Source organism: Tiliqua scincoides, chromosome 3 (assembly GCF_035046505.1).
Source record: "Tiliqua scincoides isolate rTilSci1 chromosome 3, rTilSci1.hap2, whole genome shotgun sequence".
NCBI lineage: Eukaryota > Metazoa > Chordata > Lepidosauria > Squamata > Scincidae > Tiliqua > Tiliqua scincoides.
The window spans coordinates 20,941,749-20,967,459 of record NC_089823.1 but is presented as its reverse complement, the minus strand read 5'-3'; the positions used below and the strand labels follow the sequence as shown (position 1 = coordinate 20,967,459).

Here is a 25,711-nt window from a genome sequence, read left to right as displayed (position 1 = left end):
CCGGGGAAAAAAGAATTTATATTATAAATTTACATAAATGAATACATTAGAGTTGGAATTTATATGAATGAATGAATTTTACTAACTTATTTATAATTCACAAAAGAACTATAATACAGGTCTGCAGAACTACATAGGAACTATAAATTGTTTGCTACACAACTCTTGCACAGTGAAACATACAGACCAAGCCAGACACACATGGAGACATGCTGTTCAGAGGCAATGGCGGCGTTGTTAAAATAATGCCCCGGGAAAAGCAGAAAACACATTGAGACTATAAAAGGCCTTGCTCTAACTTGGCCTGCAGCTTGCATCCCGCGGTCACAACTGGAAGTTGTATGCCAGCACAGACAACAACAGTCTCAGACAGGCCAGGGGCTCATCGGAGACTGGGGGCTCCCTGTGGGCCGTATTGGGGAACCCTGAGGGCCGCAAATGGCCCGTGGGCCAGTGTTTGCCCACCCCTGGCTTAGAGAGATGGGAGACAAACTGTCTAAATAAGAGTACTCTGCTTCAGAAGTGTCTGCATCTATCACAAATCCTCATGCAGAACAGACTGGCTAAAATGACACTCAAGAACGTGGACTCCTGGGCACAAGCTCACTCAGAGCAGCCTGGCTTTGCAAAAAGCAAGTGAGAGTCTGACAGTTTCTAAATGTATATACAGTGGTGCCTCGCATAACGAAATTAATCCGTTCCGCGAGTCCTTTCGTTATGCGAGTTTTTCGTTTTGCGAAGCGCGTTTTCCCATAGGAATGCATTGAAATTTAATTAATGCGTTCCTATGGGCAAGAATAGTCAGAACAACGTCAAATTTGGTTTACAAAGTGTTTATTAAGTGCTCTTTAAAGGCATACATACTGTACAGAGGATTTCAAAAACAGGGGGGGATGCTGAGTGGGGAGCTTGAAGGCTGTAATCCTGTGCACACTTTCGTGGGAGTAAGCACAATGGGACTTACTTCTGAGGAGACACGTACAGGATTGTGCTCTAAGCTGGGGAGGACACAGCAGCTGCACTCAATTGCTTGCTTTTGCCGTGATCATGGGGGGGAAACGTGAAGGAAATGGGGCAGTGAGAAGGTGAATGAGCGATGGGGGGATGCTGAGTGGGGAGTTTGAAGGCTGTAATCCTGTGCACACTTTCCTGGGAGCAAGCTGACATGAAAATCCTCCCCTTACTAGGGTGGACGGGATCATAAAGGGACATGAAGATCCGCCCCTTACTAGGGTGAACGGGATCATAAAGGGACATGAAGATCCGCCCCTTACTAGGGTGAACGGGATCATAAAGTGACATGAAGATCCGCCCCTTACTAGGGTGGACGGGATCATAAAGGGACATGAAGATCCGCCCCTTACTAGGGTGGACGGGATCATAAAGGGACATGAAGATCCGCCCCTTACTAGGGTGGACAGGATCATAAAGGGACATGAAGATCCGCCTCTTACTAGGGTGAACGGGATCATAAAGGGACATGAAGATCCGCCCCTTACTAGGATGGACAGGATCATAAAGTGACATGAAGATCCGCCCCTTACTAGGGTGGACAGGATCATAAAGGGACATGAAGATCCGCCTCTTACTAGGGTGAACGGGATCATAAAGGGACATGAAGATCCGCCCCTTACTAGGATGGACAGGATCATAAAGTGACATGAAGATCCGCCCCTTACTAGGGTGGACGGGATCATAAAGGGACATGAAGATCCGCCCCTTACTAGGGTGGACGGGATCATAAAGGGACATGAAGATCCGCCCCTTACTAGGGTGGACAGGATCATAAAGGGACATGAAGATCCACCCCTTACTAGGGTGAACGGGATCATAAAGGGACATGAAGATCCGCCCCTTACTAGGATGGACGGGATCATAAAGGGACATGAAGATCCGCCCCTTACTAGGGTGAACGGGATCATAAAGGGACATGAAGATCCCCCCTTTAAGACAAACCAGGACAATAAAAAAAAAATTCGTTATGCGAAGCATAAGTCATAAAAATTTGTTATGCGAGTTACCAAACTTCGCACACCGCTTTCGTTCTGCGGGTTTTTCGCTGCGCGGGGCATTCGTTATGCGAGGTACCACTGTATAAGCCAACAAAGCCCCTTGGAAAGGCTGAATAGTCCAGCAAGTCGGTAAATTAACTTAAACAGATGAGGTGACGGAGTCAATTTCAATTCATCTCTGGTCAACCTGCTGACCTTCTCCTTATGACAACTCTAAATTGCAACTTTATTAGCCCCACAATCTTGTTAAAGTGGAAGAACACAATTTCCTCCCATGCAGGGCAACACTCAGGTGCCTTCAGTCTTGCAGCACAAGCACAGAATTTTGATTTCACGCTGCAGCCATTTTAGACTTGGGAGCACGAAGAGCACACAGGATGATATATTTCAATGGAATTTCATAAGATCTTTCTGGGGGAGGGAACGGAAGATAGATGGAAGGTTATGGAGGCCTTGCATTTCTACAGTTCAAACTCACATGTTTTAAGGCTGTTTGTCTTGAAGGCCAAAAAACCTGGAGAGGTTACATCTTTTAACTGGTGTACAAATATAAATAAAATTCAAATTAGCATAATCTCCAATTTTGCATAATGGTGTTCAATCTAGGGTCCTAGACTCACCAGGGAAGGGGAGAAATCATTACTAGGTGTATATCTTACTGATACAGTACAGTACCTTCAAACTACTGTATAAATACCTATGATTGCTATCATACGAGTATTGTTCAAAATTAAATCTGAACAGGGTTTAGGCTCAGAACCTCAGAATCAGCATGCTGTCCTATAAGCTACAAAGGCACGAGCGCCTCTGAGCATGTGAACAGGAGCTCTTTTTACAAGCTTCAAGTGGTTGCACTGCAGCCCTATCTAAAAGACGATTTTTAAACTTCAATTATACACACATTTGTTATATCCAAATTGGATTACTACAGTGAAATTCATGTAGCTCAGCCTCTGAAGATAGTCTGGAAGCTTCAGCTTCCAGAATGCAGCAGACAGGTTACTGCCCAGGAGCAGCCACAGGATACAAATCTCAGCTACTCAGTTTCAGTGGTATACACTTCCAAGCCCAATTCAAAGTACTGGATTGGGACCAAGTTTCCTTAAGGATCACCTACTCCTACATGAACTGGCCTGTGTTTCAAGGTTATTAGGAGAGACCCCTCCCCTATTCTGCTTTCAGAAATGATCTCACAGCAACATTGTGGGCATAATTTTCCTTGTTTGAATGTGCTTCCACCAATTTCAGCAGAATTTTCCCCTTCTCTTGGCAGTCCCCTCATGCCACATGTCATCCTGTTCCTGAGGACCACCCAGCTCTCAGGAGCTTTTTGTGAGCTACAGGGGGAAAGGGGAACAATCAAAATGAAATTATAGGGTTATAATAAAAAAGCACTCTGTAAAAATGATTATTAAGCCATTCATGTTAATTGCATCTCACTTGACTCTGCATTCAGGTTACTATAAACTGCAGCTGAAGAGCACTGGCTTACACAAACTCTCTCTCTCTCTCTCTCTCTCTCTGTGTGTGTGTGTGTGCGCGCGCGCACGCGCGTGTGTGTTTTAATTATGTCATTAAAAGGCTCCATGTAGGAAAAATGTAATATTTTATCTCAAAGAAATAAATTCCGCCCCTTACTCACTCACACACAAGTAGATCAGATTAATCCATAAAATCATGTGCACGTTAAGGAGGCACTGAACAGCAACAGCATATCTGCTTCATTCACATATGTCACTGAGCGCAATGTGGGAATCAGAAGGCAACAGGAGGGTCATTTGGCTGCCAGATTTAAAAAAACAGAGGGACTACAATCAGACAAAATATCCAGTTAGAAAGCATGAAGGAAATATCGAGAACCTCATTGTGTCATTTTTACAAAAGCTGAAGAAAAATGGTTTTCATGTGCTCTAGACTGCACTGCTGATAGAATTGCAGGCACAAGAAATCATACACATTTCTAACCCTTTGCATACATGCAACATCAACGTGCCAGTGCTTCAGACATTACATTGTAGATAGGGATTCTATAGTGCAATTAATTCCTAGACTCACAATATTTTAAATCAGCCCCTCAATATGGGTCTGTTAAGCGAAGAATAACATTTTATGTTTCAGATTTGTATATCACCCTTCTATCAAGGAGCTCAGGGCAGTGTACGTGGCTTTCCCTTCATTTTATCCCCTACACCGACCCTAAGAGATAGGTTAGGCTGAGTAACTGGCTGAAGTCACTCAGGAAACTTCCCTACTGAGCTGGAACTTGAACCTGGGTCTTCCTACTGCAAGACCAACACACTAACCACCACAAAGACTCAAATAGAAACCAACCATTGAGGTGCTTACTGTTGGGAACATTTAATGATTCCTTGTGTTTCAAGGGGTGGGACTTCTGATCAAAAAGGGAATCTATGATCTTCATTTATGCGGTTTATCTGACCACCTGTCCACATTCATTGTACGTTTCTACCAACCTGCACACAAAGAGCTTTCTAGGAGTTGTAAGACACAGAAAACTCACAGGTGACACATTCCCAACTCTCGTTCACAGTATATTTTACTCACCCCAAAATAACTGGAAATGAAGGGAAGAAAAAAAAACATAAGCTAGTCAATATTTAAATAAAATGGAAGTAGTAAAAGTTCAAAAAGGGGCACATCTGGCTAAGCTGGAGGATAGCATAGAAATGTTCTCTAAAAGGGGTACAAACAAGAGTTTCTCAGTCAAGAAGTAAATTCCACTGGGTTTGAAACCAACGGGCTCTTCAGAGACAAAATTTTGGATTCCATGACAGTTCTAGATCTAGTAAGGAAGGGAACATGTTTGGCTACAACCACACTGGGAATGAATTCTTGATTAAGAAACTGTTTACTGCATCTCTCCAAGGATTTTTTTTTTTTTGCGAAGTTGGGAACTTTCCTCCACCAAGGACTCAGCACTCAATTTTCCCACAAGTCAAATTACCCAGACTTGTATCTTATGCACTAATTTACCAAATGAAACAAGCACTCTGAAATGAACACAACCAAGGATAAACCTGAACTAAAAATATAGTCAGAAGCTGCAGGAGAAGCAAACAGCTCCAATGACGTGAGGACTCAGAATTCTGTGTGCTACATTAATAAAGATGAGATTAGCAAGAGAAAGATATTTATCTCGTATATATATAAAAGTTGTAATAGCTAACTGTCATGAATATGTACAGTTTAGGCCTAGTAGCAGGTAAAGCCTGAACCAAGCTAAACCAGTAACAAAGAAGTGGCTTGCAGTTCCTAGCTGCAAGGAATTTACAGCTCAATGGAAGGTGATAATGTAGCACCTAAGCAGACAGAGAGGTGCCCATGAATCTCCAGTGGGGAGGGGAAGAGCTAGGAGGACTAGCATCCAGCCCCACTTTGGGAAGATTCTGGCCCCAAGGGTCTCTGATTGGACAGTTTAAATGAGTACAGAGTCACCTCAGACCTCTTAGCATGAGAAGTATAAGAACAAAGCCCAAGGGATGTGTCTGGATCTTTGTCTTTTGGGGGAAAAGGTTGTGGGTGCAAGATCATGCAGGGAGAGCCTGTTCCATCAGGGTCATGTGGCCTCTTAGGTAACTGGGAGCTGAAAGATCTACAAAAGAAAGCTGACCCAGGTGAGAGTTAGGGAATAATAGAGCTTGCCAGTTAGCTTTGTCATTTTAATGCTGATATGTTTCCTAGAAGTTTTATGCCTCTAGCATTTGCTGCCTTTTGTAACTTTATGTAACCCTATGTATTTAATAAAGTAAAAATCCTTTTACTAAGTTGTTTTATTGTCTGTTGGGGACAAAGGTTCAGAATCCTGCCTAGCCGTTCAGCAAGCTACCAAATACTCATTGAGGACTAGTAACTTGAGGACTGAGACTTTAATTAAGGAAAGTGCTCGGTGCCTGCAAGGGATAGAATTAAGCCTAGAGCAGGGGTGCTCACACTTTTTTGGCTCGGGAGCTACTTTGAAACCCAGCAAGGCCCGGAGATCTACCAGAGTTTTTTTGCAATGTTCACGCCATCATAACATATAACATTTATGTGTACAATGTATGTTGGTGTACCTTGAGCCCCACTGAGTATAACAGGACTTACTCCTGACTAGACATGCCTAGGATTAGGCTGTGAGGCTGCAATCCTAGCCACACTTACCTAGGAGTAAGCCCCATTGAGTACAATGGGCCTTACTCCCGGCGTTTCCTCCCAGAGGCACCTGAAGGGGGGGGGTCGGCACTCCGCGATCTACTCATTTTGCCTCACGATCTACCGGTAGATCACGATCCACCTACTGAGCACCCCTGGCCTAGAGGGTCTCAGTGTCCCTGGACTGAGACACTGGCACATACAGGGTGGTGGCAGTACTACCGAACAGGGGTCCTTGAGGGCTCTAGGGTTCAAGAACCAAGAACTCTGAGCACCCCAAAACCCTGAGAGTGTACGAAGTATACGACACTAACACTTTCCCCCAATAATGAATATGAAGGAATAAGATATTCATGTAAACAGAAATGCAGCAGAATAGATTCATGGGCGTTTGCCATGCACTGTAGATGTTGGATGGCAGTAGAAGATATACAAGACATTTCAATGAAAGTGAACAACGAAGATGTCAAAGAATTGTCGAGAGAGAAACAGTTAATTTCTGCCATACCAATTTATTCTTTGCTGCTGTGGGTAAGCTATTAAAAATGAACATAACCAAGATTTAAGGGCATTTCAGAAATCTCCTTTTTGCAAGGTTAAACTAAGTCTATTTTTAAATCAGTTTAATAAACAAGCCAGAGTTTGCAAGGGCAGACAGAGGGAGAGACGTTCTTAAAGGCAATGGGGAAAAATAAAACACTGAAGAAGGAAACAACTATTATGTTTGGTATGTTTCACTGTAATTGGATCAAATAATGTTTAAAACATGTTTCATCAATACTGAAAGAGAACTCCAACTTCTCCATGAGTCTGCGTCGATCTGAGCAGAATCCTAATACACGCAACAGAATTAATGCTCTCCTTCATGCAAAAACAGCAGGGCTTTTTAATCTTCTCAATAGCAGGCTTCCCTACATCAGAACTACATCAGAAATTCCCTCCCCCCACCCCCCAAAAAAAGGTAGGAGAAAGAGCTTCTGAGCCAGCCAAGTCCACAGGGTGTTAAAAGTAGCATTCCCAGCAGGATTGGGATAAAACGCATGGGGAGATTCCAAAGGAGATTGGGGGCAGAATTTGGGAAGCAAGACCAGTCTATCACACAGGTGAAAATCAAGACTGAGAAGCCCATTCAAATACAACACAGAACAGGGGTACAAAAGCCTGGCTGGGACAAACATACACAAATACACCCCAAAAAATAAATGAATAATAGAACACTAGGAGGACAGGCAGGCACATCAAGATTCCAGCTGTGGCTCATGCATACCTCCAAGCAAAGACCTGGATCTGAGCTGGAAGAACTTGCAGCTGGAGATTGCCCTTTCGACCTTTATTCTGAAATGTGCCCCAGATGTGAACCTCCTAGATTCAGAACACCTCCCAGATGCAACCAGAAAGCAACTCCAGTCACCTGGGAGGTCTCTTGACACCCTCTCAGGCATGGTACCCAGGGCCCTGTAGCCCCTTGACCCCCCTTAGCTATGCTAATGCAATTGAGTCCTGGATGAACCTCACAAAAACAAAATGCCACATGTACATGATCAGTGGTGTCTGCGATATGCAGGTCCTCTTTCACATCCAATCATCCACCCACAGTGATCGAAATTTTTCTAATCTGATATAAAGGCACTCTAGGGGAAATTCTAAAAGAGAATAAAAACACAATCCTGCATGCAGTTTTAAAAAGGTTTGTCAATTTCAGTTATAGTAGCAACCCTGCTATCTGAACTCAGCTAGTCAAATCCATTTCAGAGCAAGTTATGGCAGACATGAAGCTGCCACCAAAAATTCTAACCTCCATGTTTAGTTCTCCCCTCTCCCACCATAACATATAGTTTTACATAATTCTGCACACTCCATCACCACTCCACCCTGCAAACTTGCATAAAGTTTTAGAAACAAGCAAGACAACAACATAAGAATAAGCGCAACTACATGCAAAAAGAATGAAGAGATAAATGCAACAACTCAAGGATGCATGTTTCAAAGGCATGTCTGTTGTGCCCAGTAGGTTTACTCTTAATCAGTCAGATATCCCATTTTATCATAATCCAATGATCTCCCAGTGGGCTGGAAGATGGACCATCTCTGTTAGACATTTCAGGCCAAGCCTATCCATTCCTTCCCCTGCCAATGCAGCTGCACCACCAGAGCATGCACTGCATCCTGGGGTGCGCGGGCGGAGACAATTCCAAAGGTCTCCTCCAGGTAAGGGACCATTTGCTCCCTTATCTGGGGATAAGGAGGAGGTCTGGCTCAGTCGGTAGAGCTGCCGCCTTGTATACCTGAAGATCTGAGGTTGCCAGTTCGAAACAACCGGAAGTACCCGAGAACTGACGACACGCTGATATACTGATGAGCTGACCCTCGGTGGCAGAGAGGAGTTGCCGTCAAGTGGAGCGTGGGAGGCGAAGGGCCAGAAAGAGGCCAGACCAGGAAAGAATCCAGCTGGAAAGAGGAGTTCTATGAAAGACTAGAACTATTCAACTGTAAAAACACCTACGGGGATTTAGAACAGCCTGCCTATGTAAACCACCTTGGATTAAAGTCTGAGGAGAAATCTGACGACCAAAGAAAGGCGGTATATAACTACCTGTATGTATGTATGTATAAATAAATAAGCATCCAGCACTGGAACAGTTCTACTCAGGAAGGCAGATCAAGGCCTGGGGGCCACAGCACACTACCAGAACCCCAACTGGAAGAACCCATCTTAAGCCAATATTTGCCCAACACTGCATATATGCAACACGGGCCAAATGTGTATACCTGTAGGCCAGGCAAAAATGGGTTAAGGGACTTTGATATCTTCTGGTCCTGATTGGGTTGGGCCTATCCACACTACCCACACTATCCTACCCACACTATCTATTTCTGGAGGTGAGGCAGGAGGCCTCCACATAAGGACTCTCTAGTCAAGAGGACTCCAAGCACAGTTCAAGGTGCAAGTCTGTTAAAACCCTGAGAGTCAACTCCACGAAGGTGCCCCATATTTGGAAGTCCCTGCCTTTGAAGATCAGCATTCTCCCCTAGCATACCAACAATAAGTGAAAACTCATTTATTGAATCTGGCTTACGGAGTTTAGTTTTTGGTTCTGCTGTCATGGGTTTGCTTTTGTTGTTCTCTTGCAATTGTTTTCAATTTTTTATGCCGCTTGGTGATTTGTTATGATTTAAACATTTATTGGGAGTTTTGTTTTTAGCATCTCCAACTAGGAGAGGAAAAACAGCATAAATATATTCTAAAAAATAAATATCCAGATAAGGAGAAGCCATTTGCAATCTCAGCTACATAGACTCTCCAACACCTGCTATCCCTTTTCCCTTCATAGGGCTGAGGGGTTTGGGCAAGGCGGGGGCAAAAGATAGGAAAGTGGGAAAAGGCTGTCAATCAATTGGGTATTCTAGTGCTCCAACTGAACACTAAAAAAATATCACTTGAAGTTTGTCAAGTATTCAAAGAGGCTCACTCAAAAAGCTCAACCAGTGTGCAGGGTAAGCTGGAGACAATGTGCACATCACTCATCCTGAGTCTGGATAGACAAGACTGTGCCAGGTTGGTCCTGCTGCAGAGCAGTGGTACAAAGAAGTCCTTGTATCACTAGACAGATTCTTCAAGTGTAAGCCAATCAGCCATGATTTAGTCACAAAACCTAAAAACAACAGCAGCAGCATCTTACATGTTCGGAGACAGTATGTTGTTTTACTCTACTACATCGGTATATTGGATTGCTGGTAGGATTTTATTATCTGCTCTCATTTTGGAAGATTCAATTTATTTGCACTATTCTCAGTTTTTTTTATTGTGTACCTTTTATTTATTTTCATTCACTGCACGTCTTCTTGAGCATTCGTATAAATGGAAAGGCTGAATATACATGGATTCAGTTAGTACTGGACTGGAGACAGCCATCACCTTCATGTCCTGTTCTGAGCTCCTAAAGGAAGCTGACATTAAAAAATGGATGCAGGACCTCAGATATCTTGGCCTTGGTTTGATTCAGACCAATTCATTCTTATCTTGAAATCCTATCTTCAACATTTAAAGAGGTAATTCCCTAGCTTTAAATTCTCTCTAGCTTTAAACTTAAGATATTTCTGCCCAACGTTGCATATACGCAACAGGGATCAAATGTGGGTTACCAAGCTGTGGGTTGCGTAAAAATGGGTTAATGTAACTCTTTCAAGTTCTTGCCTGTTAACAAATCTCATTCTTATAATTAGGGTTCCCCAACCTTCCCACCCAAAAAATTGCTTTCATGAATGAGTTTCATAGATATATGCTCTCCAGATCCATCTCTCTCAAACACACATCTCTGATGAATCATTGTTTGAAAACATCTTTCTCCATCAACTTGCCAACAATGTATAGGCGTGCCCCCTTAACCGTGGGGGTTCCATTCTGGAAAAACCCCACCACCACCATGGATAGCTGAAACTGCTTCACGGCTTCCCAGGTCTTTCAATGCCTTACATTAAAAACATCCAGTTTCTCCACGAAACCAGAAGTTGTGGGGTTTTTTTAGCCTCAAAGCTCAGTCTGAGCTTGGCAGAGGCCAGGGATGGATGTTCTCAGCCTCTGCTAAGCTCAGAGGCTCAGAGCTCAGTGGCCCCTCTGAAGGTAAGGGGAGCCGAGCTCCCCTTGCCTCTGGAGGGGGTGTGTACACTGTGGGGGTGGACCTGATCTGTGGATAAGTGAATCCACAGATATGGGATGCCCCCCCCCACTGTACTTAGAACTTTCTTCCTCTGACAGTTGATTGCAGCTTAACTGTTGGGACTGAGTAATCCTACAAAAGGAGGCTACGCAGCTTGAGAAATACTGTCATAAAGATTTTAACAAAAGGAAAACTAAAATATGCCGGTCATTTATTCCATACTATGTAAGGCAAGAAATGCCAGACTGATTATAAAGTCAGTTAGTTTTGCTGAACAACCAAACATTTTCCCAGATAAAGAACAAAAAAAAGTTTCAAAATTCTATGCAAAATGTTGCAGATGTTTTGCATCAAAGCTGCCAGTTTTAACAATCTCTCTTTCCCAAGAGAGCTACAACAGGAGGGCATGACGTATTAAGAAAATACTGATGAAATGGGAAAATGGATGGTTTGAATGTTGGACACATATTCCAACAAGAATTTCTCCTGAATCACTGTCATGTACAACTGGAAGTTTAAAAGTTAGTTGCTGGTACAGTAGGCAAAGCTTTTGTCTCCTTTGTAAAAAAAAGAAAGAAAAAAAAAACCACTTGTCTTGTTAAATTGTGAGCCCAACATTCAAGCCAACAATTTCACTCTTTTCACTCTTCCATCAAAATATATCATCAACTCCTACTCTCTTCTTCTCATATTTAATAGAGTTACAGTAAAGTCTGTCAAAAAATACTCCTTTCGTCAAATCTTAAGTTTTACTGAATTGGTGGGGCTCTTTTCCGGGCATTTTGTTAATATTTCAATTCTGTTTCCTCCTGCTCATTTCCTATGTATTCCTCCAACATACTGCTATTTGTATCCTCCTTCCTCCCCCCCCACACTCGTTGCATATTTAAAAGGCCACGTCTTTGTATTCTGATCATGATTTCTTCCTGATAATTTATCTTGCCTTTTCTAAAACCAGCTCAATTATTATGCTTTCCCTTGTAGAATGAATAACTTCAAGGTCTTTAATCGTGAGAATTAACCTCAAGAAGTTAATTTTAATAACTTCGTAAGAATTCCTAGAGCAGTGTTTCTCAAACTGTGGGTCAGGACTAGGTGGGTCATGAGCCCATTTCAGGTGGGTCCCCATTCATTTCAATATTTTATTCTTAATATATTAGACTTGATGCTACCATGGTACTTGACTGCATATGAGGAAATGTTACAGACGTAGTTTTAACAAGCTACAATAATGATAGTAAATGGGACTTACTCCTGGGTGAATGGGTAGGATTGCAGCATAGGATTGTTAAAAATTTTCATGCTTGATGATGTCACTTCCAGTCATGACATCACTTCTGGTGGGTCCTGACAGATTCTCATTCTAAAAAGTGAGTCCCAGTGTTAAATGTGTGAGAACCATTGCCCTAGAGCAGGGGTGCCCAAACCCCGGGCCAATCAAGCCCGCAGGGAGCCCCCAGCCTCCAATGAGCTTCTGGCCCTCCAGAGACTTGCTGGAGCCCGTGCTGGCCCAACGCAACTCAGCATGAGGACGACTGTTTGACCTTCCACCTGAGCTGTGGGATGAGGGCTCCCTCCACTACTTGCTGTTTCACATCTGTGATGCAGCAATGGCAGCAAAAGAAAGGCTGGCTTTGTGCAAGGCCTTTTATAGGCCTTGAACTATTGCAAGACCCTTCATTCATTCATATACGTTCCATCTCTAATATACTCATTTATGTAAATTTATTCAAATTTGAAATGTAAATTAATTCTTTTTTCCCCGGCCCCCGAGACAGTGTCAGAGAGATGATGTGGCCCTCCTGCCAAAATGCTTGGACACCCCTGACCTAGAGAATTGAGGAATTGACCATTAATCCAGGGAATTGGGTTCCATTTATACATTTCTTTACCTGTATGAGAGCTACTGAACCCAAAGTTGCTCCCATCTTGGTTGGGGAGGCTATATGGTTTGACACAATGGAGTTTACGAATGACACAAGCAACAGACCTCTCAGGGGGCTGAAAGTCCTTGGTATGTAAACTCAGCATCAGAAAGAACGACATGTTCGTCCTGATCCTGCGTGTTTACAGGTTTCTAGAAGTGCACTGCATTACTATTTATTCTTTGAAAATCTCCCAAATTGGTGTACTCAAAGCGAAGGTGTGTATGCATGTGTGCACATACAGGGTATTACACATCAACCAAAGTTTTAAGAAGACTTTAAAGTTGAGGTTCTTAACCTTTTTGGAGGGTTATGGACCCCTTTGAGAATCTGATGGCAGATATCTGATGAGAACAGTTTAAGCTCCCTCCCTAGAAAAATGCACATAAACACACAAAATTCTTTTGCACCTGGTTCACAGACCCCTTGAAGCCTATCAATAGACTCCCAATTTCTGCTTTAGAGTCTAACAAATCAATACATACGTACACTGTAAAAAGCTGATCTTTTTTATTACCCAAGAAGCAAATTACAGCAACTTGTCAGTATGATTTCTTTAAGACTGTAGTACAGTCTATAAAGCCTGGCAGCTGGACACCCTCTATTGTCCACTGTGGGACTTGTGCACCACTCTTGAAATCCTCTACTAAATCAGCATAGTAATATCTCAGAAATGAAGCAGGAACAAATCACCCTTGTTACTACAGAATGCCAAGACAAGCCCTGGACAGTGTCTTACTTCACATTGCCCCCCCCCCCCCCAAATCACATACAGAGAAAATAATTTCTTTTCCATCTTACTCAGAGGAGTAAACCAGTTGCTAATATGAATTCACTCTTAAGAGAATGGCTCATCTGTGAAACCCCTACACCACCTATGAAGGACTTGGGGAGAAAATGGGTTTCTATTTCCCTGCAGCTAAGCATGACAGCTAGGAGCTACTTCCAGTTTTGGAAGCAGTACAACCTCTACATACCAGTCACAGGGGAGCAACTGCAGGAGGTGGGGCATTTTTGCAAGAGGAATGATATGCCATTATCTCCTGCTGTGGACTTCCCAGTGGCATCTGGTTGGACACTGCAGAAACAGGATGCTAGACCAGATGAGCTTTCGATATAATCTGGCAGGGCTCTTACATTCCATCTTAATGCCCAGTCAAAAAGATCAAATACCCGACGATCCAATCCACCCAGCTGAGCTAGCATCAATCCAACTAAGTAAAGGACCAGCAAAGAGGTCAGACCAGTTGTCCAATCACCAGTCATGGAATCAGGAGTCAGTGGAAGTTACTCTGAGCCACCTCTGAGTAATAACGACATTAATAGTTGGCCATATAAACCTCAAGGCAGAATCTGTATGCTAGCATTCTACTTATAGGATTTGTACTTTTCAGGAAAGTAAATTATAGATAATCCTACTGACTTTTTCAGAAGGAATAAAAGGTGTGTTGACTAAAAGTCAGGCAAAGCTTTTCAGCACTGAGGAAGTCACCCAGGTAAAACAAAAAACAGCAGAAAAAAAACAGAATCGTGTTGTAACTATTCAGAACAAACAAGGTCTCCCACTGTAAAGCCAGATAACATCATGTTGCCACTACTTGGAAAGCAAGGACATAGTCTTTACAAGGCGAAACAAAACTTTACAATCTACTGTAATTTCTTAAATGATATTTAAAAGGAACTTACAAGAGAGGAACACTTCCAATCCAAATGTCAACAGCTACACTTACATCACTTGTTCAACTATACCAGCCATTTTTCAACCCCTGTGCCAAGGCACACTGGTGTGCAGTGAATGGTCTGCAGGTTTACCACAGGAGTTTGGGGGAGGGTCTATTATTAGTAGGCCATTGGGGGACGTGAGCCCCCCACTAACAGCATGGTGTGCCTTGTCAATTGTCAAAACAGACGGTGTGCCTTGACAATTTTAGTACCTTATCAGTGTGCCTTGAGACTAAAAAGATTGAAAATCACTGAACTGCACCATCAAGTGATAACCATCAAGTGAATGGGCCATTTTAAGACATAACATAAAACCATCACCCCAGCATTGTCTGTTCTAGTGGCTGTCTGCTGGTAATCATTTGCATCTTTTTAGATTGTGAGCCCTTTTGGGACAGAGGGCCATTTAGTTATTTGATTTTTCTATGTAAACCGCTTTGTGAACTTTTAGTTGAAAAGCGGTATATAAATACTGTTAATAATAATAATAATAATAATAATTATTATTATTATTATTATTATTATTAGTGTTATTATTAGTGTTATTATTATATTATATTATTAATATTAATATAATAATATTATTATATTATATTAGTGTTATTGTTACTATTATTATATAATTATTATATAATTATAATTATAATTATAATTATAATTATAATAATTATTATTATTATTAGTATTATTATTATTATTATTAGTGTGGCCTTTTCAGCCACACTAGACGCTGTGCCAGAACCACCTTTCAGAGCGCGATACCATAGTCTTTCGAGACTGAAGGTTGCCAATACTATTATTATTATTATTATTATTATTATTATTAATAATAATAATAATAATAATAATAATAATAATAATAACAACAACACTTTGTATCACCTCAGACTTAATGTTTCTCAATGGAATAAGTACAGTAAACCAATAAAACGCAGCTGTTTCAAGTTATGCATACAGATGTGCGAACTAGTTCTTCTAGTTCACAAATTGTCTTCCAAGAGACAATTTCCAAAGCATGGTGCTCAAACTCTTCACAGTAAGACAATTTAAGACAGAAGGTGCTGAAACACTACACCCTACATCCCTCATTAGAAATATTCCAGAACGTTCTGTCATCCGAGGTCTCAGACACTCTTGGAGCTTGAAATCCTATTCCAGAACCTTCCATCATCTTAAGGTCTCATTATCTGCACACTAAGCGCAGAGCTCTATTCCTACTTTGTATCTGTCATTTCAAAAATAGGGAGGCAAGATATAAAAGAATAGGGGAAAAGGGAACATGGAACTTCAGAGAAATGTAAAAAAGACAACCTAAGGCTTTACTGCTAATAGAATAGTTCATTTCATTTGAACTGTCTTTCCCCATATGTGTTCCTACCTTAGCTGTCAACTTACATTAAGTCAACATTCAATAACATGGAAAAGTAGTTCTAAGAAAGTCACATACCTTCTATAAACTCCAATTTGTGATAGACTTGGACAGTGCAGTTTTAAGTAATCACATATCCTTTATTACAGGAAAATGAAATCAGTCAGCACTGTGATACAACAGAAAAGTCCTTGAAACAAATCCACTACAGAAGCAAGCAGTCCCTTTCAGATACAAGCAAAACCTGGGAACATTATTAGGATTATCATGCACCAACCGAGCAGACATAGCATGGTGAATAAGAGGCTGAATGGCAAATCAGGACTTCCCTGGTTCGAAACTCATCTCTGCCATGAACTCACTGGGTGGTCTTGGGCAAGTCACTCCTCCTCAATATAACCTCCCTAGCTCAAATAAGGGAATAATAATACTCAGGACCCAATCCTACCCAGCGTTCCAGCACCAATACATAGAGGTGTTTGTTTCCAGTCCCTTCTGCAGGCTCCTCAAGCCTCCGGAAAGCTAAAAAAATAGCTATTGCAACCCACTTTCACCTCCACCAACTGCAGCTGGCCTCTCTGCCAGTACTGGGTGTCTCCGGCTGGTGAGAAGTGCCTTACTGCACATTTTTTACACCTACCACCTGCAGCGGGGCTGGAGTGCTGGGGGTGTGCAAGTTAGAATTGGAACTTAAAACTTCATTCTATTTTACTTGTGACTTACTCTGTAATGTTCAGGAAGTCAGTGAGACACTGCTATGGGTTGATATATTTAATATTGTGTAAATATTTAACAATTCCAAAACCATAAATACATAAAACCTAGCTGTTAACAGGTTTCAAGTATAGATGAATATATAATTTTGCGTTTTGCAGACTATCTTAAGGGTTCTTAATAACTGAACCATCCACTTACAGACTTCCTTACAAAGAACATTACACACATAACAGGTCTTTCCAAGTGACTTCCAAGACCCACAAGAAGCCAGACAATTCTGAAAATATTCCTTTTTGTGGCAAACTATTAACCCACATATTACCCACAGCTATGTCAAATTTCAAACCCAACTCTCATAGATTATTTTTTTTAAAAACCACACACACCATGCAAAACTCACAGAATTAATTAAACAGCTTGTTCTTTTCATGACACGTATTCAGTGAGTTGTCATTGTAAGAGAAGTATACGTTGATGGAACTGACTTTTTTAAAAGCTGGAAATAGAGGTGTTAAGATTGAGCAAGTATCGACATACAGTGTGCATAATATACTTCCAGAAAGGAAATTCAGGGCAGGGAAGGGATGTGAAGCCCAAAAGCAACTGGCTAAATATGGCCTATACCAGGCATGTCCAACAGGTAGATCGCTATCTACCTGTAAATCGCGGAGGGGTCAGAGGTAGATCACCAGCCCCACTTGGCTCCATCTCTCCAGCAGCTCGCCCCGTCGCTAGGAGAGAGCTCGTGCCAGCAGGTCGTCTGCCGAGGGCTTGCCGCCGCTGCTGATCCTTTGCCTGTCTTTTTTCCCTGCCTGTGGGAATCTTGCCTGCGGGTGTATTGGGAGTGCTTGTTGTTTTAGTGCCAATAGTTCGTGGGTACCCCAGGGGGCCACCGCCTGTGCCCCGCGACGAGACACCACGGGTCCGGCGTCATACCTGGTCTTCTGCCTCTCAGAATCACCCATTCCTGCCCCAACCCCCTTAGAAGTGTGTTATATACCGGGCGATATCCATTCGCCTGGGCTTTAACTGAATACACTTACCATATTAGTTGTGTCATGTGCTGGTCGTTGGTGGCTTTATAGTTCACTTTCATTAAACATTTTTGGGCAGACACAACAAAGTGTCAAGAATTTGGTGATTTTGGCAGGCTTTTCCAATTCTGTTCTAACTTGCCTATGCCTTGCCTTCGAATTGGTTCAAACCACTGTGACTTTTGCTTGCCTCTGCAATTTTATTTTGCCTAGCCTTTACGTTGATTCTACACTGCAATTTTATTTCACCTTGCCTTTGAGTTGATTCTACACTGTGTGCAGAATTTATTAGATTGTGTGTGGTGGTATTTGAACTTGTTTGGCGGTATCTGATTTTATCTGGTTTGCTGGACAGGTGTTTGAGGTTTTTTTGATGATTGTTTGGTGGTATTTGATTATTGGTGCCAGTATGATGAATTCTTATTTTTCCTTTTAGAACTGCACATGTGGTTTTGGCATCTCCAGTCCTTGTATTGCACATCATCCAGAGGTCTTCAGTTCCTGTTGATCTTTAATACTTTGGGACAGTGACAGTTTCGGACCAGATTCAACCAGTGTTTATACTAACTTAGCAGATTTGGCCTTCTTACATCCAGCCACCCCAGTATAACGAAGATGAGTGTTCCAAAGAAGAGCAAAACCTACCACTTTCATGATGAATGAGAAATGGACTACTTCTTCATCAAGGTGAAAGACAAGTGTTGTTGTCTAATTTATAACGCCCCAGTATCCTTGCCCAAAAAGGGTAATCTGGAACGTCATTATAAGGTTCTGCATAGCAATAAGTTTGATGCTGATTTTCCACCAAAAAGTGAAATTCGCAAACTGAAGCTCAAAGAACTTAAATCGAAATTGGCTACTCAGCAACAGTTGATGGCGAAGCCAAGGTCACATTCTGTCAATGTAACCATAGCATCCTTCAAGGTCAGCAACCTGATCGCAAAGAAATGCAAACCTTTCACTGGAGAGGAATTTGTAAAAGATTGTTTTCTTGAAGCAGCTGACAATCTTTTTGAAGGATTTAAAAATAAGAAAGAGATCATAGCTGCTATTCAAGATGTACAATTGTCAGGAAACACCGTCGTGCGGCAAATAGAAAAGATGTGTGGAGACACAACTGAACAATTGTTGGAGGATGTTTCAAATTGTGTTGCTTTCTCACTCCAACTGGATGAATCTACAGACATAAGAGACATAGCCAGTTACTAGTCTTTATCCGGATGGTTTTTGAAGACTTCAGTGTTAAAGAAGAACTTCTTGGAATGATTTCTTTAAAAGGGAGAACTATCGGTCAGGAAATATTCAGTTCTTTCCATTCTTTTGTGACAAAGTGTAATCTTCCATTGCATAGACTTGTTTCCATCACTACTGATGGAGCAAGAGCAATGACAGGTGAGGTTAACGGTTTCATAGCCCTCTGTAGACAGCATGACGACTTCCCAGATTTCCTTTCTTACCACTGCATCATTCACCAGCAAGTTTTGGCAAGCAAGAGACTCAATACAAAGACTGACATGGACATCACTTTCAAAATTGTAAATTCAGTTAGTGGAAGATCACTTCAAAGACGGCTTTTCAATTCTACTCTTGATGAAGGGGCAGCAGAAATAATTTTGCACATAGATGTAAGGTGGTTAAGTAGGCACAAATTTCTACAAAGATTTTGTGATTTGCTGAATGAAATAAGAAGTTTTTTGGAGAGGGGAGATGACCAAGCAAAGTTGGAAGATGAGGGGTGGTTATGTGATCTGGCATTTCTCACTGACTTTACAGGCGAACTAAGTGATATGAACCTTGAACTACAAGCTAAAAACAAATGCATTGGCGAGATGATGAGTAGTTTCATCCTACAAGAGCAAATTTGAGCTAATGATGACTGACCTTGCAAACAGCACTTTTGATCATTTTCCTAATACGCAGAACCATCTGGGACAATATCCAAATTTTGTTTTTCAGAACAAGAAGTATGTGACAGAAATCTGTCCTGTTATCCAGGAATTCGAAAATAGATTATGTGACTTCCAAAAAATTGGAACAGTTGTGGAGTACTTGTCATACCCATTCAAAGTAGATGTGGACATTAAAGAAACTGCAGCTGCTATCAGTAAAAATTGCTCATTGAACAAGCCATCTCTTGAAAACGAAATATTAACCCTTAAAAATGACATTTTTCTCAAGACCCGTGCTGAGCAAGAATCGTTTTGGAAGCTAGTGCCTAGAGACAAATTTCCCAACTTGAGAAGATGCAGTGAAGCTGTACGCTCCTGTTTCGGTTCAACTTATTTACGTGAATCTGCATTTTCCCATCTGAAAATGACAAAGAGTACACAATGTTCCAACATGACAGATGAACATCTCCAGGATTCCCTGAGACTGGCCCTCACGCAATATTCACCCAACTTCAAAAAGCTGGTGGATGAAATGCAGGCTCAGATGTCTCACTAATGAGCAAGAGCAAAATATTAAGATTGTGCAAGATCAGCCTGGATCAATACTCAACCTAAATTTAACACAAATTACTCAATAAAAGTTAAAGAAAGTTATTAAGACAGTTAAAGAAAGTTATTACTCAATATGTTGTTGGCATCCTTCAGTCTCGGAAGACCACGGTGTCACGCTCTGAATGGTGGTTCTGGAACAGAGTGTCCTCTCCAGTGCGCGAAGCCTGGGTCAAGTAGGTATGGAGGATAGGCTGTTACCCATGAAGCAAATCCCCCCTCTCCACGTCACTGAAATGGTCCAATGGAAAGGCAGAGGCCAATACGGTTGGTTCCAGCGGCGTCGCAGGAGTTGCCAGAATGTGACTGTGTTCAGCCATGAACTGCCTCAGGGACTCCGGCTCCGGATTTTGCCTCGAGGTTGTCTCCTGAAGCCTTTTCCACAACTGGATGTAGCCACAAGGCAGTGGAGGTTTGGGATCAGAGTTTTCCTTCTCTCAGATGAGCTGCCTTCCCAGGCTGACGAGTCCCATCTACCCGGTGGCTGTTTAGTCGCCTCTTAAGATAAGTACAGCCAAACCAAGGGCCTATTCTTATCCCCAGCCCCCAGGGGAAATTTTATTACTCAATAAAACTTTAAGAAAAAATGTACTTTCCATTTCCCCTCGCAGTTCTTACTGGATCTTCGTCTCTCTTGTTTTGTTTTTGCTTAATTTGCTTAACAGCTGATCACATCCAAGTAAATGACAGAAGGTTCATTAAAAATGGGGGGGGGAATCCTCCAACTTTATTGGGTTAAAATTTAATTTGAAACTAATCTGAAACTTAATTTTCATGGTGGTAGATCACTGGCATTTTGGCCGGAAAAAGTAGATCACGACCTGTTCGAAGTTGGACATGCCTGGCCTATACCAAAGCTATACCACTATATGTCTTAGCATATAGTGATTCATCTATAGGCCTAGAACAGACACAGCCTTCAAGCCTACCTTGAGGTTCTAAATTCAATAAGATGAACAAGTTTTCCCAAGATTCATACCCTCCATTTTCTTGTCACGCACACCTTATGAGACTGTATTCAAGTGACTGTATCATTCATACTGCAGAATCTAAGGCAATGGTTCTCAAACTGGTGGGTCGCGACCCACCAGTTCATGTAACGATGCCCCGTTCCCTTTAAGTTCCACTTCCGGTTTAGTCGCACTTGGAACTTTCACTGTTTAGAAGCTGCGGGGAACCCGGCAAGTGCTCCGCAGGACTCCCCACACCCCCTGGACCCTGGGAGCATGTAAGGTTTGTTGAAAAATAGCCCCCCCTTCCCCCAAAGGGGCACGATCCCGGGGATCACTTTGCTGCCTCTGCCCCCGCCCCCACAAAGACTTACCCCGGGAGTAAATCTCCCAGGAAGTTTGAGAAACACTGATCTAAGGAAAATCTTCCCACAGGATGTCTATAAGCCACATGAGTTGCTCCCTCTCGCTCCTCAATCCTATCAACATACTATAACATTTCTTTATATTTAAATTTAGCCATTCTGCTAGAGCAAAGATGATTCTACACACATCCACATCAAACACATAAAACAGATCAGGGTTCTCAGTGAGATATACCGCCACTTAAATTTTCTAAAGGAAATAATGACTCACTAGCTGAATAAGTATAACTTCTGCTGCCTGTCTCCCATAAATCCAATCCACACTGCCTATTACTACCTAATGAAATAAAAGCAAAAGCTTCTCTTTAAAACAATACAAAGAGATACCAAGGTCCAAATGTCTATTAGAACACTGAAATATGGGAGTATAAACCTTTAACACTATGTTTTAGCAAGTCATATTCATGGGTTATTGGTCAGCTTCCCAACAGTGAAAGCCTTGATAAATATGAAGTGTAGGATTTAAGAGTTACATTAGTGCAAAGAAAGCACTTTTAATGATGTCACAGAATCAGAATGTTGAAAGAGACAAAAGGTCACCTAACCCGCTACCAGAATATATGGCCATACATCAAAATATTAACCCACATAAAATATCTCCCAATGATAGAGCAAGAGTACTTCAATCAAATATCCTCAGAGCATCAGATGAAGTCAGTGACAATTCATACACCCAGCTATGGCCATTGGGGAGCAGAGAGAGCTGTGCCAGCACCAGGTTTTAGGGGGCCTTGGGACTAAGCCCTCCACTGAGTCCCTCATGAACACGCACCTGTTTTCACAAGTCAGTTTGGATTCTGATTTTAAGAGATGTTAGATAAACGTACTATGCTTGTCTTTGCACATCCCTGTGTCTGTGTACCAAAGAACATGGCTGAAAACAGAGTGAGAGATTCCGACATGGCTGAATTTAAACTGAAAATGTTCTGCATCAAGCAAAGAGTAAGGCTCCAGAAATGCAAACTGGCCTTCTGGAGAGACAGGTGACCTTCCCATACTCTGATAGGCAGCTGTCCTCAGCTAGTGGTTGATTCAGCCAATCTCTTATGCTACTCCTGAAGAGTTCGGCACCGTTTGGATCCCCCGCCCTGCCTCAATTTCTTGAGTACTGGGAATTGCCATACTAGGGTCTAAATGTTGGGTGGCATGGGCTGCACCCAACAAGATTTTCCTAATTACTGGGAAGGATTACAGAAAGGATTTTGCTTATACTCAGGTTGCAGCTGGACCTCGTACTTGGGGGTGGAGACAAGTGCTTTGGAATTTGGGGGTTATACTACAACGTAGCATATTTCCTGAGCTTCTAAGCAGTAAATAAAATTATACTGTAAATTTATGAAGAACTTGAAATTCTCAGCTTTCATCTGAGATGGGTGGGGGTGGAAGCAAGATAAGTAAGATTATTAAGGCAGTGAAGATTTGGCTTGGGCGTATGTAAGCAATCCCACATTGGCCTTTGCCCCTCTCCATGGCTGGCACAAGCAAACTCAATTAAGTAAATATATGCAAATTACATTAATCTGCATAATATATACAGATTGCCAAATTCAGCTCATCATGGAGAGGTTCTCCAAGGGGGGAAAGGTTACATGCAGAATGCATAAAGGATTGCCTCTAGGTAGAAGTTAAATAAGGAAGCAAAAAATGATTTATCATTGCTACTTCTTGGAAAGTGGTGAAAAGTCTCATTGTTCTCAACTTATAATTAGGAAGCCTGTTCCGTAGGTGACATCTATGCTCCAGTGGCATGGGAGGCAACACACCACTGCCTGTGAATTAAGTAACCATAAGGGCAAGACCTATTTGTATGGGTCTGCCCCAACCAGCCAAGAATTGAATTTCTCACCAATCAGGTGAGAAATACAAACAGATAGGGCTGTATCCACACATTGCTTAAACCAGGTCACTATAAACTTAGACCAGGTCACTATAAACTTAAACACACACCCTATGCGCGTGCTCGCTCCATGGAGAAGCAACAACCACACAACTCCGTGTGAGAAAAGAAAGAGTGTGTCTCTGAAAAAATGTAAGACTCAGAAGCTCCTGCAGAACTCTCCCAGCTACAGTTAGGATCTTATCCTTGGCCAGTTCTGCTGTATAAGTTATACACCAATCAAAAGAAAACAGGTTTCTTCTTTTTCTTTCTTTCTTCAACTTAAAAAAAACAAAAAACAAAAAAAACACTTACCAAGGCTGCACTGTCTCTTGATTCCAAGCCAAAGACATTCCGCCGTTTCACAGTCAGCACATCAAGGTCCTTCATATCGTCATCGTTCTCTTCAAAGAACTGCATGCATTCAGCTTTTGAACCCTTGCCTGTTACAGACTCCTCTTCTGTCTCAGGCTGCCCTTGCAACGCACCATCCTCAGCTTCACTTTTTTTACTGGAGGGCCCTTTTATCTCCTCTCCTTCCAACAATATCGTTTCACTGAAGAGTGCTCTGCACCTCTCTACCTCATCACTGCTTGAAGGAAAATGTTCAGACTGCTTGGCCCCCTGTGAAGGGCCTGCTTTTTCAAGTTCATTCTCAAGCCTTTTCTTCTGGGCATTCTGAAGAAATCTTACACGCGGGGCCACAGCAAGTCCAAGAGAGCTAACAAAAACAGAGAAAGGCGTAACAGGTAAGAGTAGGCTCATTGCCTTGGCTTTCAAAGGTGATCAGTGATTACCCCCTTCCCCTAATCATTTAAGGACCAAACTACACAATATGCCTATTGCACAACTGGGGATCATGTGCTTGATTTTTAAAATGTACATAGCAGGCATACAGTTTCCCAATTCAGACTGGCCTGGAGAGGGGAAGCAGGGTTTGAACCTTTTCCACTACCTCAGCCCCTATTCAGATGCAGTACACCATCCACTGCTGCTATTTAGCACAAGAGGAAAGCTGCCATTGGCATCAAGAGCAACTTCTTATATAGTAGGATATCGTAGCTTCAGGGAGATGGAGATATTCTTGTTGGTACTGCAATGCAGGGAGAAAAGGGTTAAGTCTCCCAACCTCCATGCTGGCAGACAGCTCTCCCAACTATTATTTATAAAAATACGGGGGGGGGGCATATCCATAGGTCCTGTAGCCACAATTTCACTTATCCACAGGCGCAGGGGTCGCACGCACACCCCATGCTCCCAATAGTGTGTTTAAAGACCTACCCTAAGTCTTGCTTAAACCAGGTCACTATAAACTTAGAAGCTCATAGTGAACTTCATGGCTCCTGGCAGCCTGATCACTGGAAAATAACTAAATTGAGGTTAACAGGAAGTGGCTTCTAAGCTTATAGCAACCTGGTTTAAGAAACACTTCGTGCCTGGGATAAGCCTTTAAACACGCTAATGGGGGGGGGGTTTGAAACCCACCCACCCCTTGGGCACCCATTTACCCATTTTAAAGTCTACTAGGGCAAAATTCTTCTTGCTTAAACTGAATGCTATAAGCCCACAGGAAAGCAGAAGTCACTTTTTTTTTTTTTTGCCTTATCGGCCATTTTGAGCCCCACAGACCCATGTGGCCTCTGCGGGGTTCAGAAAAGCCTCCAGGGGTGAAGAAAGCACAGCTCCCCTCGGCTACAGAGCTTTTTAAAAGATGACATGGTATAAACGACGGTGTCACTTAACAATGGGGATCACATCCCCATCATTAAGCAACACTCACCTACATTTTCCATAATACTGAAAGCAGCTTATGTGTTGCCAACCACAGCAGCTGACATAGAAACCACAGAAAGTTACACCAGATGAACCAAACAAATAAGGTTCCTAACTATGTACAGATGGGTGAGAGGCTTGTTGGGCGGCTCCAGACAGATTTCCTAAACTGCAACTAACCCACATGATGGTTTTGGGAATTAGGCATAAGTTTCTCCCTGAAATCTTCCTTTCAAATTAAAAAAAAACAAGTCACAACCAAATCTTTTATCAAGACTTAACAATCTGATTCCCAGAATGGAGCATAGCTTCCCATTCCCCTCTAGTGGCAAAGCCATACAAATAGTTACAAATGCTACTCGCTCTCTAAAATTGCGTTTGCTCTGTACACAATATGTTCGAGTGCTACTAGGCAAATGAAGTATTTCAATTTGTAGGACACGATGGAAAACAGGAAGCAGCTTTCACGTCAAACAGAAAATGGAACGCAGTTTAAAATTAGGTTTCTAGGAGAAGAATTCTGAACCATTTAGTCAGGCACTTATCTACCAGAGAAGGGTGGGTTTCTTTTTGGCTAACTTCTAAAATTAATTACTGCAG

The 25,711-nt window shown here is 42.2% G+C and overlaps 1 protein-coding gene across 1 annotated transcript in view; it reads right to left on the bottom strand.

Moving 5' to 3' along the window:
- DDX10 (DEAD-box helicase 10) overlaps positions 1 to 25,711 on the bottom strand; it is a 211,051-nt gene that overhangs the window by 125,142 nt on the left and 60,198 nt on the right. The window contains exon 13 of the mRNA XM_066620001.1: positions 23,654 to 24,059. Coding sequence (XP_066476098.1) covers positions 23,654 to 24,059 — 406 coding nt within the window. The remainder of the gene's footprint in view (positions 1 to 23,653; positions 24,060 to 25,711) is intronic.